This window comes from Populus euphratica, unplaced genomic scaffold (genome assembly GCF_000495115.2).
Source record: "Populus euphratica unplaced genomic scaffold, PopEup_1.0 scaffold374.1, whole genome shotgun sequence".
Classification (NCBI taxonomy): Eukaryota; Viridiplantae; Streptophyta; class Magnoliopsida; order Malpighiales; family Salicaceae; genus Populus; species Populus euphratica.
In genome coordinates, this window is record NW_011500077.1 from 296,568 (window position 1) to 310,822 (window position 14,255).

The following is a 14,255-nucleotide window of genomic DNA, read 5'->3' on the forward strand; positions in this document are numbered from 1 at the left end:
TGATTTTTTTTTAATTCCTAGTAACATTTTTCATATTGATAAAATCATATTTTTGAAAATAAAAGGTTTGGTGATAATTAGCATGATAAGGTGGCCTAAAGCTTTTCTAATAATTATAGCAATTAACAAAAATAAAACTACATGATAATGAAATTTTAAATTATTTAGTAAATCCTAAAAGGAAACTTAGGAGAAAAAAATCCCAATAATAAACATATAAAAGTGGAAATTTTTTCTAATTAAAAATGTAGATTATATTTGTTAGGATTTTATAATAAGACATAAACTTATTAGAAAAAAAATAAAGACCTAATTTATAAAAAAAATAAAGACCTAATTTATGATTTCAAAAGAGTAGCTTGGTTGAAGACATATAACTTGAATATTCTTTCAGAAGAAAGGAGAAGGTAATGTGCAACGTGCAATCTTGGCATGACAGCAAACAAATTAGCTAGGGAGGGTTGGTGGGTGAAGTATTAAATTATGAGGCTAAAAACCACTATCGGTCCCTCTATTTCGAGATTTATTAAAATTAAACCTTTAATATTATTTTAGCCCAAATTGAATTCTTTTCTAAGAGATTTCTGTGAAGTCAACCAGTATTATTAATTGATTCAAATAAAGGCTCCACATTTATAGATAAGATTTAAAATCATTAAGAAACACGGGATAGTTCTAAAATCAATTGAGACTATCAATAATATTTTTATGATAAAAAAGTGTTAATTAGAAATATTATAATAGAAAATTAAATATGACTTATAAATCAAAACTAATTTTCTTCATAACTAATAAAATAATAAAATTTTTCTAGGAAAATATTATCTAATAATATTATAGAATTTCTGTTTTAAAAGCATCAACTTAAGCTCACATAATGTAAAGGGATCAGATTGACTAAATGGAAATAATAGGGTGACCAATTGTAAGATACGAATTAGGCCAAAAGTGAAGGACTGCGTTAGAAGGGGAGATGGATCACGAGATTCCATACCTCCATGCCCCAACGTACCTACCACCTTAAACTAGGACGTTGAGAGCGGTAGCTCAAAATATTTAATAAGAGGCTTGAAAATTGTTTGCTCCAACACTTCTCCTTCACAGCTCTCCTTGCATTCCTCTCTCTCAGCAAGTCCTCCTACGTCCTACGCAGGTCTAGCGATCAGTAAGTTCGTTCTATCTGTGTATCTTGTTTGTAGGATATTCTTCCATCTTGACCCCGTGATCATGGGGTTCGGGCACTGCTCCTGGGTAGAAAGAAATGATTTATGTGTAAAGATTTGTGTTGGTCTTAAGAAATGATTGATTATTTGCTTTCCGAAGGTGAATTCCGATAACTGTTTTAGAAGATTTAATAGTTTTTTTGTGTGGAAAATGTTGCAGTGGGCACGGAAATGGTTAACGTTGACGAGATCCCTTTCCCTCCACAGATTGCAATTGCAACGAAGCCATTATCTCTGCTTGGTCATGGTATAACTTTTGATGTTGCTCTCTCTTTTCTTTGATTTAATTCCCCAAATTGGATGGATAATCCTCGCTTAGATTTTTTTTCATTATTACCAACATTATCTAGCCGTTTTGAAAATAAATCTTCTCCAATCATTAGCCTCTTCTTCGTCAAACTAATGGAGAGTGATCAGAATGTGCCCGCCTTATAAGAAACTTTCCAGAAAAACACACACATGTCATAGCTTAGTGACCTGTGCTTCTTCTTCTTTTCCCTTTACCCGTACATGTATTCGACAAGGATTCTGTATTCCTAGAATATTTAAAACATTTAGCGGTGGAAGTGGGTTTTTCTGGGATGGGTCTGTAGCTTTAGTTGGTTCTGTATTAATTTGGATATTGATTGGAACAGGAATTACCGACATCGAAATACACTTTCTCCAAATTAAGTTCACTGCAATTGGAGTTTACTTGGAGCCTGAAATTGTGGGCCACTTGCAACAATGGAAGGGGAAACCTGGAAACGAGCTAGCAGAAAATGATGATTTCTTTGAAGCTCTGATTGCCGGTAATAATTAATTAAGATAATAGCTGATTATATGGTTTTGCAGTAACTGTTAATCTCCATGCCATGCCAGGACAGGACAGGACATAACTTCTGACTATTTCTCCGAGGAACATGGTATATTATTTGTGCTAATATCTCCTCTCTTTTGGTAACTTAAATTCCAGCTCCCGTTGAGAAATTCTTGAGGGTCGTGGTGATCAAGGAGATCAAAGGCTCCCAATATGGAGTGCAGCTAGAGAGCGTGGTAAGGGACCGATTAGCAGAGGCTGACAAATATGAAGAGGAGGAAGAAGAAGCCCTGGAGAAAATCGTTGAATTCTTCCAGTCGAAGTACATGAAGAAAAACTCCATAATCACATTTTATTTTCCATCAACTTCACCTACAGCTGAGGTAAGAACTTAGAGGGCATTGGAGCACTAGCTTGTTAACTATCGACTGTTTCATGCTAAACGGCATTGATTTCTGGCTATGATAACGTCTTTCCATCACAGATTGGATTTGCCACGGAAGGGAAAGAAGAGTCGAAAATCAAGGTGGAGAACGCAAATGTTGTGGAGATGATCAAGAAATGGTACTTGGGTGGAACCAGGGGGGTCTCAGCTACAACCATATCCTCCCTTGCTAACACCATTTCGGCAGAGCTGGCTAAATGAAAATGGGTCTGCGATCATGGGCGTCGTTGTTTATCTATGTTTGTGCTTTCTTGTGTTTGAATCTTTTGTCAAATATGTTGAGGTGTGAGGCTGCTTGTTCTACCCTTTTTGGGCCAATAAAAATTTGAGTATCACTTTGAGCCTTTTTCATAAATCCTCGCCTATGAGCTCAACTAAAGGGCTAAAAAACAATAGCCGCACCGAAGCCTCATGTTGTCGGAATGTTTTTGTTCATTCGCAGGTGAGATTGTTTATGGCTGCGATCCAGATTATTAGTCTTATAATTAAAAAAACTTATAAAGGATCAGACATTTACAGTCAAGTTAACCAGGTTATAAGTTAATCTGGTTGGATTAATGTAAGAACTGGTTTAAGTTAAAACTTGAATCAAATGGTAGATTACAAGTTTTTTAGATCAACTTGTCGAGCAGAACTTAACAATCAGTGACATTAATGAAAGGGGTATTTCATTTAAATATCCCTACCTCCTTCCCCTCCCTGAAGGGACAAAGAGTGGGGGAAGAAAAAGGAAATGAATGTAGTAATAATTGATTTTTATGAGTGTTGTTGCCTGCAGAACCTGCCAATTTTCATAATCGTTATAATTTATTTGAAATAGAGGCAAATTAATTTTTTAACAAATAAAAAAAAAAATGTTGTTCCATGCACTAGCAAGTTGACGTTGGCCATGCCCTCTGAAGGGCGCATGCAGTGTCGTATGGTGCTAAAAAAAAATCTAACTGATGTGTCGTCTGAAGTGTTTAATAAGGGTGTAGTTGATGGGATAGTGTATGTTGTGAAATTCACGGGGATTCGACGATAGGAGGGTTTCTCTCTGCCCCCTCTTTTCTCTCATCTCATCATGAAATTCATGTTGGGTCAGCTAAAAATCAAAGATGTCATCTTATTTATTTTTCTTAATTATGATTCTCATTGTTTTTATTAATTTTTATTTTTTAAATTTATTTTAATTGATATTTTAATTTCTTTTCTTATCATTTTATTTAATTTTATTTTTATATTAAATATAATTCTTAATATTTTAAATATTTTTTTAATCTTTTAAATTTTATCCTTCAATATTTTATTTCATTCAACTTTTTTATTCAATTTTGATATTCATTTTTTGTATTATTATTTTTTAATCTTTTCTTAATTTATTTTGTAATTTAGTCTTTTATTATTTTCTTTTAATTTAGGTTACTAGAACTTGAGCTTTCTAAGTTTTTTGCTTCTTCTTTTTTTGTGTTATCACGAGTCACAGGTTAGACAAGTTAACCCGGGTTGACTTATTTTTTTATTCACCTTTAGTTTTTTTTTTAGATCCTTTATAAAAATTATAATATTTTTATCCAAGTCTCAGATTATGGCTGACTGATTAACAGAGTAAACTTGAGTTGACTCAAGTTTTTTTGTTTAATTTTTTTTTTCAATTTCAATATTTAATATTAGGTCTTGAGCTTTGTGTTTTTTATTTTTTTTTATGCAAGAGTATCTCAATCTCATATTTCAGGTTGCGGGTCATGCAAGTTAATTAGAGGTTTTTTTATGTTTTTATTTATTTATTTAACTTTATTTTTTTTTTTCTAGGTTTTTTTTTTAATAATTCTTTTATCCTAGTCTTATGTTGTAGGTAACGCGTTAGTAGAGTAGACCTGAATTGACACTAGGTTTTTTATTCAATTTTATTTATTTATTTTTAATTTCAACATTTATTTATTTATTTATTTATTTTTACGTGAGGGTATTAGATTATAACCATTTGGATAACTTTTTTATGTACATAAAATCACATGATTCTGCAGCCAATTTCGTTGTTGAAACAGAAGGCAAGAGCAACTATATTTGTAATTAATTGTTATATTTGTTTTTTGTTTTATCTGGCTGTGAAAACAACTATTAACAATCAAGTATACGTGAATTCATAGAAACAAAATCTTAGATTCAAGAAATTCTTGTTCTAACACAATTTTAGAAAAGAATTTGCTTGTTCAAAATTACGACATTAACAAGCCTAGAAGACCAGTCATGTTGGATGGTTTTGGTTTTTCAGCCTAGAAGATCACATGTACATATGAGTACGTATGTGGTGTCTTTATACAACGTAGTGCTAGTGGTGAAAATACTGTGTTTGTGGACTCGTTGTTGACAAGGTCTTTAGAACATGACTTTAATTCTTTCCGGCAACTATCGAAAAAGAACAAGAATTCTTCTTAGTAATCTTTCGAATCAAGAAAAAAACACCTTGGGGATGGATATGGATGAATTCAGATGCAAAAGGAGTGGTCCAGAGATGAAATGATGCTCACCATGAACTCGTAATCATCCTACAGCTATCCTCATTAGGAACTCGGATAATAACATCTTGCAGTAGTGCATGGATGAAATTCATGATTGGGAAACATGGTAGACCCACAAAAGTTGAAAAAATTAAAGGGGGGAGAGAAGAAATGAAATGAGTTTGAAATCCCATTCCTTCAGCACAAAATCATGATTCCTTCTGTTCCATAAATATGTTCAAATGGCCATCAAATCGAAAGGGAAAAGTGGACTATACAGTAAAGTGGTGCTGTGATTTGTTTGAAAATATATTAAAATAATATTTTTATTATTTTTTAAAAAATTATTTTTGATATTAATACATCAAAATGTTTTAAAAATATTAAAAATTATTAATTTAAAGAAAAAACAACTTAAAAAGTTTTTTGAAATACAAAAATATATATACCCTAAATTTTCTTTTTTGATATAAAATATTGTGGAAGCTTAGAGAACTATTCCTGGCTCTTTTTTTGTTTTTTAATCTATGAGCATCCAAGCTGATGTGTTCAAGAAAGGAAAATATAGTGTATTTAGAAATGTGATAATGATTTTTTAAAAAATATTTTTTATTTTAAAAAAATTATTTTTGGTATTAGTATATTAAAATGATTTAAAAATATAAAAAATATTAATTAAAAATTAAAAATTAAAAAATTTATTTTTTAAAAAAATATTTTTAAAACACAGTTGCAAAAATATGCTATAATCATGCGGAGAGCAAATGGCTTAAGGTGGAGGCCAGAATAGTATCTAGCGATCACTTTCTAGATAAGAGCAAAGACAAAGACTTTTGACGTGGAGCTTGGCCTCTTCAATTTTTAGCGCGCGGAAATCATTCCGGTGCTTAAGAAGTCCGTCCGGTGAGTACGATTTTAAGTCAATTTTTAAGTCTAGAGAAATAGACACTGGTATTATAAATGATTTTCTTTTATTATGAAGACTTTTTATAAGAAACTGAAAAGACAATGGGTATATTTAATATAATAAATTATAAAAATATATAAAATAATAAATCATAAAAATAATTGTTAACATTAATAAATACTAAAATAAAAAAATTAATATTGTTTTGTAATTTTTGTAAGAAGAAAAAAATACATGCACATAAAATATTTGACGTTGTTTAACGGAGAGTTTTTTGAGTTTTTTTATATAATTATATAAAAACAAAAACAGATTTTCATAATAAAAAAGGCTATGGTTTAAATTCCAAGAAAAAATACATTTTTTTAGTTTAAATTCTCTTTTCTTATTCATGTATTTTTTTTATAAAAAACATATATTTTATATTTAGTAGTATGGCTTATTCAATAAAAACTAGAAAAATTAAAATAAGTATTTAAGAAAATCATAATGATTTAAATTAAAAAGGAAAAAATGCACTTCTTTAATTAAAACACCATTTTTCTTATTTATGTTTTTTTTACAGAAAACATATCTATTTTTATTAGAAGCATGGTGTTTCAAATAAAACTATTATAATTTAAAAGTCATTTTTAATTAAAAAAATCATGAAATCATGACTTTTATGTGGTGTATAAAAAATATATAAGAATTGTAAATTTTAAAAAATATATATATAAAAATAAAATAAAACAAATTATGATACATTTTATTTTATTAAAAAACGATTTTGAAATATAAAATAAATAAAATTTCTTAACTAAAATGTAGAAGTTCAAAAGAATAAGGATTAAATATAAAAAATATAAAACTTAAGGGATGAAATTGAACTTTTTCATGTCTTTTTTAAAAGTATAAGGTTAAAAAGGCTATTTTTTATGCTAAACTCGGTCCCTAATCTTTTAATTTTTTGGTAATTACCTAAATTTTATTTAAAAACATATTTCATCTTTAATTTAATGTCAAAATATTATATGACATATCAAGTGAACGAGAACATGCAAATTAAAATAGATAACATCACATAAGATTATATTAACATAATATATAAGGATGGAATTAAAATAAAATAAAGTTCAATATCCAAAATGTAAAAAAATTCAAGGACCTAAAAGAAAATTATTAGCTATGAACAATGGTGTGAACAACTTAATGTTAGGGGATGAACAATAGATGCACAGTAAAAATCCCATGTCATTGTGTAATAAAGAACTAAAAACTTGCTAGTAGAGAATCGTGTGGGGGCTTAACTTCATTCCTACATTTTTAGCCGATTTGCTTTTGTTTTTAATGCTCTATTAAATTCTTTTTAAAATTTTTGTTTATCTTGATTTAACATTTTTCAGTGTTTTTTTATGATTTTGATTTTTTTATATAAAAAATATTTAAAAATATCAATTTGATATTTAAAAAAAAAACTTTTAAAAACATTAATGCTAAAGGGTACCTAAAACAAATATTACCTAAAGTTTTATGCATTGAAAAGTATACAATGAAATTGACTCTTGAGTTTGTAATGGTTTGATGCAACATATATCAAAATAAAAGAAACTAAAAGTTTAAAAATCCTAAAATTATTGCTAAATTATAAAAAAAAATTATAATTTAATAAACTTTGTATCTCAATAATTCAAGATCAATTACATACTAAGAAATGCATGTATATATAAATTTGAATTATACTTTACCTATTATATTATATTTAGCAGTATTATATATGAAATTTTGTTAAACGTACAACATTGCACTATTTTGACTTGTCATCATAAATAATCCAAATATAGATTGTTGAGTGTTTGATTCGACCACTCTATCTACTCATCTGTTAATAAATGTGTTGTATTATTGAAATTCAAGAATAAATCATACATTTTTTATAATATCTGTTAAAGATAATTAAAGAATCTATTATTCTTACCAAAAATAATGTTTTCAACACCCCATGTAAATGAATTATCTCTCTAGAAAAAAACCAAATAATTATAAAAATATTGTTTGTCTTTATATAGAAAATAAAACATGTTATATTTAAAAACCTATCCATCACAATAAAAAGAGAATTCATCCCCTTTAGGTATAGGGTAATCCAAATATGAAATTTATAGATAAATCATCATGTATATTTTTAGGAATTAGTAAAAGCATATACATACATGTATTATGTGCTTGAAATTTTATAGGTCGACAAATATAATAATTTTTGATAAACTTATCAATAACCCATTTCAATTGAGGTTAATAATGCATCTTACTAACAATAGTATTACATTTCTTTCATCCTGAGTGATTAGCCAAGCCTCCATTTTGTAAATTCTAAATTATCTTTTCTTGTGATGAAAAAAGAAAAATGCGAAAATGATTATGTTGTGTTAAAAGCCCATCATAAATTGAAATATCATTAACATGTAGATTCTCGCACTTTTCCAAAACTTGTTGAAATGTTAATTATGCTCATGTAAGGTTTTTAAGCAACCAAACCTAGTAATTTTTTATTTTTTAAATAATTAATAAGATTTTTTTTCTGCTTAAAGCATTAACAATTCTATTTTAAACCTCTATCTTATGCATAATTTAAAAAGAGAGTTATTATAGGTAGGTCATTCATCTTATATATATATCATCATAGATACGTTTTTAATGATGTAGAATCTGAATACAATATAAATTCTTTTTCTATCAAACAATGTTCCTATTTCTTTAGAGTTTATAAAACAACATATAATTTCTTATCACACAACAACCATTTTAATTTAGCTTCACTAATTTTTTTTATTAAAAACTATTATTTTTCTCCGCTTTTAGAACAATACATCTTCAATACCTATAACGTATACATCATATTTAACCTCAAGTATATTATCAAAATTTTGAAGGGATAAAACAATAATAGTGCCTAAATTTTCTTTAATCAAAACAAAGCTCTTTTTTACCTCCTCTATGTAATCCAACTTCTTCTTCATGCATTCAATAATTAGTGTACTTATACTATTAAAATTCAACTTGAATAGCTTATTAAAATGATAAATTCATATATAACTTAAAAGGGTAGATAATCTCTAATGACTTTAACCTTCTCATCTTTAACATGTATATTGATGAACTTATAATAAAGCCTAGAAATAGTAATCTATCAATTATAAAACTGAATTTTTTCAAATTCACATATAACTTATAACTTCTTTTCTAACAAAACATGTAACACTTTTCTTAGTTATCATAGGTTATCAATTTGAATTAACTATAAATTAGAATATCATTAAAATAAATAAATAACAATAAACTTATTAATAAAGGAATGTAGAACCTAATTCATTAATTGTATGAATGTGCTTTGCATAATAAACAACTTAAAAGACATAACTATCCACTCGTATTAACCATTTCATTGTCTTAAAAGTTATATTCCGCTTATCATCATGTCAAGTTTAAATTTAAAGGTATATACTCTATAAATCAATTTTCATAGAGATTGTATCCCTTTATAATTAATCTAGAATATAATTTAAATAATAAATTAAAAATTTGTAATTCATCTAGATCTTTTAAAGTAATGGTGATAACAAGATTAAAGTGGATCAAGGCATCATTATCAATACTCAAACTATCTACCTAATTTTGTTACAGGACTTCCATTATGTGGTTTTTTTTTAACCATCATTTATTTTATCATTTCTAATCTTTCTTCTCATTCTGTCTTATTAGATTGTTCTATTTTGATCTTAATCATTTTAACAGCCAACTTAACTTGGAGTTTCATGATATAAAGGTGTAATCAGCTACTTTTCATTGAGCTTTTTTATTATATCTTATGAATTTATAAACTTAGTATTCTGACTTTTTGATTCTTTACTATGTCTTCCAATTTCATATGGGCTCTCAATTCAATCTCATCCCAACACTTAAACTTATTTTTATAGTATTTTTTCTTTTTCAACTGATATGTATATCATTTTCATTTTCAGCTACCACCATTTATCATATGTGTCATTGGGCATTCCTTTTTTACTCAGCTTCTTTTTCCTAGTTTTGTTCTTATCCTTTAATTCTTTTTCAGCTTGTTCTCTTACAACTACTACTTTTTGAAAGCCTTTATTGCTTTTTTCAAGCTCCAATTCATCTTGTAGTTGCTTTATCTTCTCCATCTGTTTTATCTTCTTCATCGACTCTTCATCATTTGTATTCTCTTTCTCTGGGACCCCATAACATGTATTTCTAGAAAAGTTATAGCTTCGTGCTCTCTTACTAATGAGTCACTGAATGGCTTATTGTTTCTCCATTCCAAGTATTGGTCATTAATTTTGAGGGTTATTCTACCTATTTCTTATCTTATAAAAAATTATGTCTTCTAATTATACCTAAATCTTTCTATTATTACTGGAGAGGTAGTTTCCTTAAGATTTCTAGAGAATTGAGTAAGTTCAAAAGTCATCAGGACACGCTATAAGTACCTAAATTATCTTAACATCAAAGTTAGGTTGTATCTTATATATCTAATTGCTTCAATTAAAAGTACCCATGGATTTACCCATAGTAAACCAAGCAAGCCTCCATAACCATCCAAACGGTTCTCCAATAAACTTGTTTTGTGGTAGATCGTAGAACTAAAGATGATAAAAAAAACTGAAAAACTAATTAAATCAAAAAAACTAACCAAGAAAACCAAACTGAAAAAATATTGAATTAACTAATTAGAAAATCAAAAATAAAAATTCAATTCAGTTTGATTCGGTTCAGTTTCAAAAGTCTAAAACCAATTGAAATGGACTAGAACGGACCGGTTTAGTTTCTAGTTTCAACCCAAAGTTAAACCTAGGTATAAAAAACTTATTTTGTTCATTGAAACCCTCTCTAATTTCATTTTCTTCTACAAGTCGCAGCCACCATCTCCTCTCTCTCTACACCAGCCCCCCTCCTCCCTCTCCTTTTTTTCTAGTTTGCTCACATTTCCCTTACCAGCTCCCCTCCCCCCTCTTCTCTCTATCTTTGATTTCTAAGTTTTGTGCAATTGGAGATTAAAACCCAAGTATTTTTTTCATCACTTACTATGTTGCTTACTCATAAATCTAGGTTTTAAATGAGTTTCTTGAATTGTTTGTGAATAGATTGAAGAGTACTTTCGTCAAAGAATATGCTTTAGTTTCCATAACTTGGCTTAATGTTGAATTCCTTATTAGCTTTTTGTTTAAAGATTGTTGGTTTATTGAACTTGTAATAAAGAAACAACTTGGTTTTCAAGGTAGGGAAAATATTTTCTTGTTGTCTTTTGTTATTTTCTATTATTTTTCTACCTGAACTCCTGAAGATTCACTTGGAAATTATTCATTTGTTATAATTTGGAAATAACAATTGAATGGAAACAGGTCTAACCAGTTTTGAAAGAAAAAATCAAACTGAATCGAACTAAAATGGTTAGTTTGAAGACCAGCTGGTTGGTTCGATTCGATTTATAATTTAAAAAATATATATTTTGATTGGGTTAGCTTTTTTAATTTAAAACCGAACCGAACCGAAAATGATAACTTTTTTAATTTAAAACCGAACCGAACCGAACTGAAAATAATAATTTCTAATTAGAATTTCTTCACCCAATTTAATAAGTATATTTTATGCCACTTAATTGCTTTAAACATCTTAAGTGACTTGCCACCAAAATGACCTAAACATCGAAGCCCTAGCTTCCATGTGGCTCATCATCCAAATATAAATTAGTTAAATACAACACCTCATGAAACTTGTTATAGTCTTTCTATAGTAATTCAAAGATAAATAGTTTTAGTTAGAATTATGGCTAATGGGTTGATGATGTCCCTTTCAAAATTTAAAAAGAAAAAGTTCATAGCCTTTAAACTGATTTTTTCAAAAGTAAAATTTTAGCCCAATTTAATAGTAAAATTAAAAAAAAAACACTTGTTTAACCATTGTGTACTTAATTTATATTTCTGTAGAAAGGCATGTATTCACCGTGGATACTAAAAGCAAGTCATTTGCCTTTAAGGTGTGAAGAAATTACACATTTCTTGACTGAGTACTGCTCCCTCTAATTTGTTCAGATGAACTAGATGTTCTTTAAAATGTCCAATCTTATATTTCAGGAAGTCAATTTGTTTTGCTGCATAAATCAATCCCCATCTAGATTATCTAGTGGCTAGGAAATGCCCACCTGAGCTCTGAACTTTTTGGAGGAACTGAAGCAGCATGGTCAACAGAGACACTTTGGAGAGAAATTTGTTAAATTGGATTACAAAAAGTTTGGTGCATTTACTATTACAAGGCCTTTCAACGCATAGCTAGTGGCAAACCTCCTAGGATCATTTTCTTATCTACTAATAAAGCCTGTACAAAAAAAGTATTGCCTCAGAAACCTCCACATAGCTCATTCACTGAAGTTTCAGCAAAGATATCTACATCACTAAGCATAATTACACAAACAAACTGAACATCTCAAAAATTAAACAATAGAGACACTGAGACCCTTTTTTGTTTGTTCTTGATTTGGCGTTGAATCACTTTCAAAGCAGGATCAACCAGCTTCGTGATCTCCGGCAATAGGAACATCATGTCCTGGATGTCTAATCCCAAGTTCAATTTCTGTGGCATCAGAACTTGCTGGTTGCTCAAGTAGTGACTGCCGGCAAGTTGGACAGGAGGAGTGTGATACCAACCATGTGTCTATGCACCTAACATGAAATCCATGGTTACAATTGGGCAAAACTCGCACTTTCTCACCACCTATGAACTCACCAAGGCATATTGCACAGTCTGTAGCAATTAAATGTATCCCTGCCACCCCGTATATAATCACTGGGATTCGTCGCAATGCACTCTTTTTGAGGCCCGTTGCTGCCATATGTGCTGCAGTCTGATCAGGAGTCTCAAAAATAAACCTCCTGCTACAGCGTATGGCGCATCGTACTATAGAATTTAGTCCAAGTGCACAAATTAATGCACAAAGCAAAGCCGCCAAGATGATCACCATGTTGGTATCAAAATTGGCCTCGCTGTTGTATGTGTTGCGCGTCCTGCTTCCATTTGCTGCAGATTGTGTGCTTGATTCTGTCTCCAGGAGGAGCCGGTGTGGACGATGATGTAGAGCAAACATGGCTATTATTATGACTCAATCCAACAACACTTCAGAAGTACACCAATACCCTCTTAGCCGAACTACAATTTCTTTAGACCTTCTACGAGTTTATTATGCAAATAGACTGGAGATTTCATGGCTCCAGTTCTTCCTAGCATCAAATCGAACCACGAAGGAGACTGAAAGTAGGGAGTTCATTTCACTCGTATATAGAACAAGGCCTTCAATTGTGTTTGGTATGGATTTCTTCGCAGAGAGGAATTTAAAGGCTAGTTCATATGGCTTCTGATGCTTCAAGAGCAGGAGGTGAAAGCTAAACAAAAAACCATGGGGTTTGCGGTTTCTTTTTCGGTTCTTGTTGATCTGCTTTCAACCAAAAAGAGAGAGATGAGCCTTCTGAGTTATGGCAATGTCTGTCAAGATTCCAACGAGATAAAAGACATCACAAAAGGCATCTTCTTGATAATTTAAACAAAAAAATCAGGGGAATTGAATAGCTTTCTTGAGCCCTATTTCACCAATATAAAGCTAATCTTCTGGCTTCCAAAGTCACAAATCCTCCTGTAAGTTAATCCAAGGATGACAGCATGGATAAAGAGAACTATGATCATGGCTTACCTTAACTTGGGCAGATAATACTCTGCAGCAGCAGCAGGAAAGATGAGATTTTTTCTGCTTCTAATTAACTGTGAGAGAATTGATTTGTTTGGTGATACAAAGAGATCAGGGCTGGCTTAATATTTTGTGAGAATTATTATACGGAAGCTATTGAAGCGCTTGGGAGCCCCCTATTCGGATGTGACCATGGAAACTGGACTACAGGTGGGAGAGAAGATACCTAATGGAAGAAAGATATCAGTGCTAGGTTTCTTTTCACATCATTATTACTGAGAGAATGACATCCAGAAGGCTAAATTATAGAATCATGGGGAGAAAGAAAAAGAAAGCAGACTTGAAGGGGGGGGGGGGGGGGGGGGGAGACTATGGTACCTGATCCCACATAAGCACAATTAGTTGCTTAAGATTATGCTTATTCTCAAGCACCAAATCTTTCTCCCACTCATCCACTATACCTTTAATTAAAAGGGGAAGTAAATTCCATGGCTCATTTGTCATAGCCAATGCCTCTCTTTGCATCCCTATATTTTTAGATGATGACACCACCTTGAAACAGCTTTCGAAAACATGCAATTATTATTATATTATAAATATACTAAAATCCTAAAACATTTTATAATTTTAACCTAAAAAATAAAAATAAAAAATTGAGATTTTTTTTAT

General features: G+C 30.1%; 2 protein-coding genes across 3 annotated transcripts; one reads left to right on the forward strand and one right to left on the reverse strand.

The window, feature by feature from the left end:
• Nucleotides 1–1,029: 1,029 nt before the first annotated feature.
• CHIL (Chalcone-flavanone isomerase family protein) lies at nucleotides 1,030–2,815 on the forward strand. Its single transcript, XM_011003097.1, has 5 exons — nucleotides 1,030–1,165; nucleotides 1,384–1,470; nucleotides 1,859–2,014; nucleotides 2,179–2,405; nucleotides 2,507–2,815. Coding segments are annotated over exons 1-5 (633 nt in total). The 5' UTR covers nucleotides 1,030–1,164; the 3' UTR covers nucleotides 2,669–2,815.
• Nucleotides 2,816–12,110: 9,295 nt separating this feature from the next.
• On the reverse strand, nucleotides 12,111–13,939 carry LOC105108690 (RING-H2 finger protein ATL74). Of its 2 annotated transcripts, none has more exons than XM_011003100.1 (2): nucleotides 13,593–13,939; nucleotides 12,111–13,337 (listed from the first exon to the last, which is right to left on the reverse strand). In XM_011003100.1, the coding sequence occupies exon 2, from the start codon at nucleotides 12,990–12,992 to the stop codon at nucleotides 12,414–12,416; it is 579 nt and encodes a 192-aa protein (XP_011001402.1). In that variant the 5' UTR covers nucleotides 12,993–13,337; nucleotides 13,593–13,939; the 3' UTR covers nucleotides 12,111–12,413. The 2 variants fall into 2 exon arrangements, with proteins under 2 accessions (XP_011001402.1, XP_011001401.1); XM_011003099.1 differs by having other exon boundaries at nucleotides 12,111–13,387.
• Between the last annotated feature and the right edge of the window lie 316 nt (nucleotides 13,940–14,255).

What these genes read in the sequence shown, in the direction of transcription:
- CHIL (XM_011003097.1), top strand. An exon ending in ATTATCTCTGCTTGGTCATG is followed by an intron (nt 1,471 to 1,858) that starts GTATAACTTTTG and finishes TGATTGGAACAG; the next exon opens with GAATTACCGACATCGAAATA. An exon ending in CAACTTCACCTACAGCTGAG is followed by an intron (nt 2,406 to 2,506) that starts GTAAGAACTTAG and finishes TTTCCATCACAG; the next exon opens with ATTGGATTTGCCACGGAAGG.
- LOC105108690 (XM_011003100.1), bottom strand. Translation starts at nt 12,992, where the DNA reads ATGTTTGCTCTACATCATCGTCCACACCGGCTCCTCCTGGAGACAGAA.